The sequence below is a fragment of the Myotis brandtii genome, unplaced genomic scaffold (genome assembly GCF_000412655.1).
Source record: "Myotis brandtii unplaced genomic scaffold, ASM41265v1 scaffold1914, whole genome shotgun sequence".
NCBI lineage: Eukaryota > Metazoa > Chordata > Mammalia > Chiroptera > Vespertilionidae > Myotis > Myotis brandtii.
In genome coordinates, this window is record NW_005357125.1 from 36736 (window position 1) to 40131 (window position 3396).

General features: G+C 44.9%; 1 protein-coding gene across 1 annotated transcript in view; it reads right to left on the reverse strand.

The window, feature by feature from the left end:
* The window catches only part of GABARAPL1 (GABA(A) receptor-associated protein like 1), a 7731-nt gene extending 7341 nt beyond the window's left edge, over positions 1-390 (reverse strand). Inside the window, exon 1 of the mRNA XM_014538501.1 lies at positions 23-390. Within this exon, the coding sequence (XP_014393987.1) occupies positions 23-112 (90 nt within the window). The 5' untranslated portion in view covers positions 113-390. The remainder of the gene's footprint in view (positions 1-22) is intronic.
* Positions 391-3396: the final 3006 nt, after the last annotated feature.

The window sequence follows — 3396 nt, forward strand, 5'->3', positions numbered from 1 at the left end:
TTCTCCCTCCCCCGCAACTCACAGGGACCCTGTCCGGGTATTTCTTCCGGATCTTTTCTCCTTCCTTTTTCCGATACTCGAAGGGATGGTCCTCCTTATACTGGAACTTCATGATGAACCGCAGGGTTTCTAAGATCCCCGGGCGGGGGCCTGCCTCCAGGGCTGATGGCTGCGTCGCTCGCGTCGGGCCTCCTTCCACCAAATGTCAGGACGTCTCAGGATCGCCTCGGAAATGGCAGCTCCGGTCGCACCGCAACTCTAGGCCGAGCTCTCGGCAGGGATCTCGGCTCCTCGCGTCTGCAGGTCCAGGCAGGTCGGTGAAGAACCCGCGGCGGCTTTCCCCGAAAGCTGGGAACACAAAACAACACGGCGGCGCGTTGGGATTGTGACGTCACGGCGCCCCGCCCTTCGCCCCGCCCCCGGCGCCCCGGACCCCGCGGGATGGGGGGGGGGACAGACACGTGGTCGACTTCAGTGTGTTCTCTTCCTATCTAACCTTGTCATGAATAGAATCCATTGCAAACGGAAACGGATTTTATACTTCTTATTCTATGGAGAGTGTGACATGAAAAAAGGTTTTAAAACCAAAAAAAAAATGTTCTAAAGATGTCTTCTTCCCTCTTCCTTGCTGTGTCTTGGTTGGGTCCAAAAACAAACACACTGGGAGAAAAACCAGCCTTTTCCAGCTGGTTGGGATCTGGAATCTGGGGAAACCGGGGACGAGGGTCCTGGGGTTCCTTCGGCCGGTGCAGACCTGCCCTGCGCTTGCATGTTGCCCTTTGCTGCTTCAGTTGCATCCGCCGGGCACCTTGGGAGCTAGGCTGGCTTCCTTAGCCGGTGACCCCTCCTTCACCACGTTGGCGTCATTTTGTTTGTGTTCCTGCTGCAGTTTGCTCCTAGAACAGGAACATAAACAAATCGTGACTCAGGAATTCAAAGAGACGTATTAGGTGAAGGGCATGAAGTGTAATCAAGGTCCCCAGAGGGGTGTCAGCCATGACTCCAAGGGCTGCATGCATGCTCAAATATAGAAATGATTCACTTTCTCCTGTTAGCTCAGAAGATGGGGAAAGAAAATATCAAGATTGAAGTGATTAACTCAGTAGTTCTTCTCAAACTTTCTTTTTTCTTATACAAGCATTTACCTGAAGGATAGATAGGACTACTGCTTAAGTGTCCCCAATGTGAATAGAAAGTGCCACCAGAAAGGGTGGCGGGCCCTCCCCTTACCTCCCCAAGAATCAAAGGGACTAGGGCTTTTCCAGCCTCTCTTAATGGCAGGGACCTTTTGGGGAAGGGCAGCAGAAAGTATAAGAAGTGTGAGGAAGGGCTGCTTACCCAGAACAAGCTCAGGAAGTTCTGAAAACTGTACGAGACAGCGCAGCCAGTGTGGCTCAGTTGTTGAGCAGGGACCTATGAACCAGGAGGTCAGGGTTCCTTTTCTGGTCAGGTCATATGCCTGGGTTGTGGGCTCAATCCCCAGTAGGGGACGTGCAGGAGGCAGCCGATCAATGATTCTCTCTCATAGTTGATCTTTCTCTCGCCCTCTCCCTTTGTCTCTAAAATCAATAAAAAATATATTTTTAACAAAACTGTATGAGACAAAGGGCAGCCCCTGTCACCTACATTGTATCAAGTCTCAGTGTCTCTGATTTAAAAAATAAAGCCACAAAATAAAAGAAACGAAGCTGTACTGTTGAAACAGGAAAGAGAATTGTATAGCCCTACTTCTTGATGTTAATTATTTTTCACCCTGGCATCTTTCGGTCATTTTTATGGGTGAAAATCCACCCCAGAGATGGGAGGAATGTTAAAGAATTTGTGAACATGTTTTAAAACCACCACTATTATTCAAATCCATTCTTAATTAGTCTTTAAGTTTTGTCTTTATCATTTCTAGGAGAGAGGGAGAGAGAGAGAGAGAGAGAGAGAGAGAGAGAGAAAGAGCTCACTAAAGCCAGAAAAAATATAATAAAACCATATTGTTACAGAGCAGTAAGAAGCTTAAAAAAAATTCAGTACAAGCAGAATAGGGAGACTAAGATAGTTAAACAGCAGTTTGCAGCCACCTGATAGTAAATATTATCTTCCCTAAACCAAGGATACTTAAGAGTAAATGGTTTGTACTTCACCTCCTCAACCACAGGGTAAATAGCATAAATCACTCTACTCAGGGAGACAGATAGCAGAACCCCAATTATTGCCATTTGCCAACCACACCCAAGGACAGACAAATTAAGAGAATAAATCTCATTTTGGTACATCAGCATAAAGATGCTGAATATTCTATTGATTCTCCCCTAAGACCTCCCCTAAACACCCAGCCATTAAAACCCCTGAGAATGAAGGTCCCAGTTCTCTCTCCCTCTAGAGAGCATGCCTGTGCCATTCCCTCCCGCTCTCCTCCCCCCACAGGCACATATCTCCTCAACTTCAGAGACCTCTGGAGACTTGCAACCATGGAAGCAATAGGCAGTGGCAGGTTGGCCGTCCAAGGCTAACCCCTTGAACCTGTCTCCAAGTGAGCCTTTTTTCTGACTTCCCAGTGGGCCTAGGCCTCCTGTTACTTCTATGCCCTGCCTAGTTTCACTGTCCTAAGTGTTTTTGCTATCCTCAATAAAGTCTTGCTTGTTTTTCTACACTTTGTCTCTTGACTGAAATCTCTCCTTCAAGAAGGCAAGAATCAAGGTCTCATCAACTCGCCTGTAACACTATTTCAATGTGTCATTTCTTTTCTTAATATCATTCCATGGTTATGGATTCTCTGCTGACCTTGGGGAAAAATTCAATAGAAACATTACAATAAAGTTGAGGAAATTTCCTAGGAAGTAAAATAGTAAGACAGATGGGAAGAGGGCAAAGGGATGCAAATTAGAGTTTCAACATTCAAATACTAGGAGTCTCAGAGAGAGTTCAGAAAATGGGGAAGGGAAGTTAGATTTTAATTATAACAGCTAGTTTTGCCTTAAAAATCCTAAGGGGATTTTGTGACAAGCTAAATTATCATTTAAAGTATAAGGGTAGTACATGACATTCCTTAAACATGGAAACCAAAATTTCATTGCATCTGTTTTCAGGAAGCACCTGCAAAATGGGTAAGTAAACCAAGAAAGGAAAAGACATGGGATACAGGAAACAGGATTTGACACACGAGAGCGATGAGGATAATCACCAAGGTAGTAAAAGCGGTTAATATTTACTAATGTTTTAAAATACAAGCTTTATGTATAGTATGTGTATATTAACCCCCATAGTCCTCACATAATAATGTAATATACTCATTTTATCCCAATTTTACAGCAAGAAATTGAAATATAGAACTATTAAGTAACTACACCGTGATTGATTGGACAAGGAGTAAGGGAAAGAACCAAAGTATTAACCCACAAAGCCTGC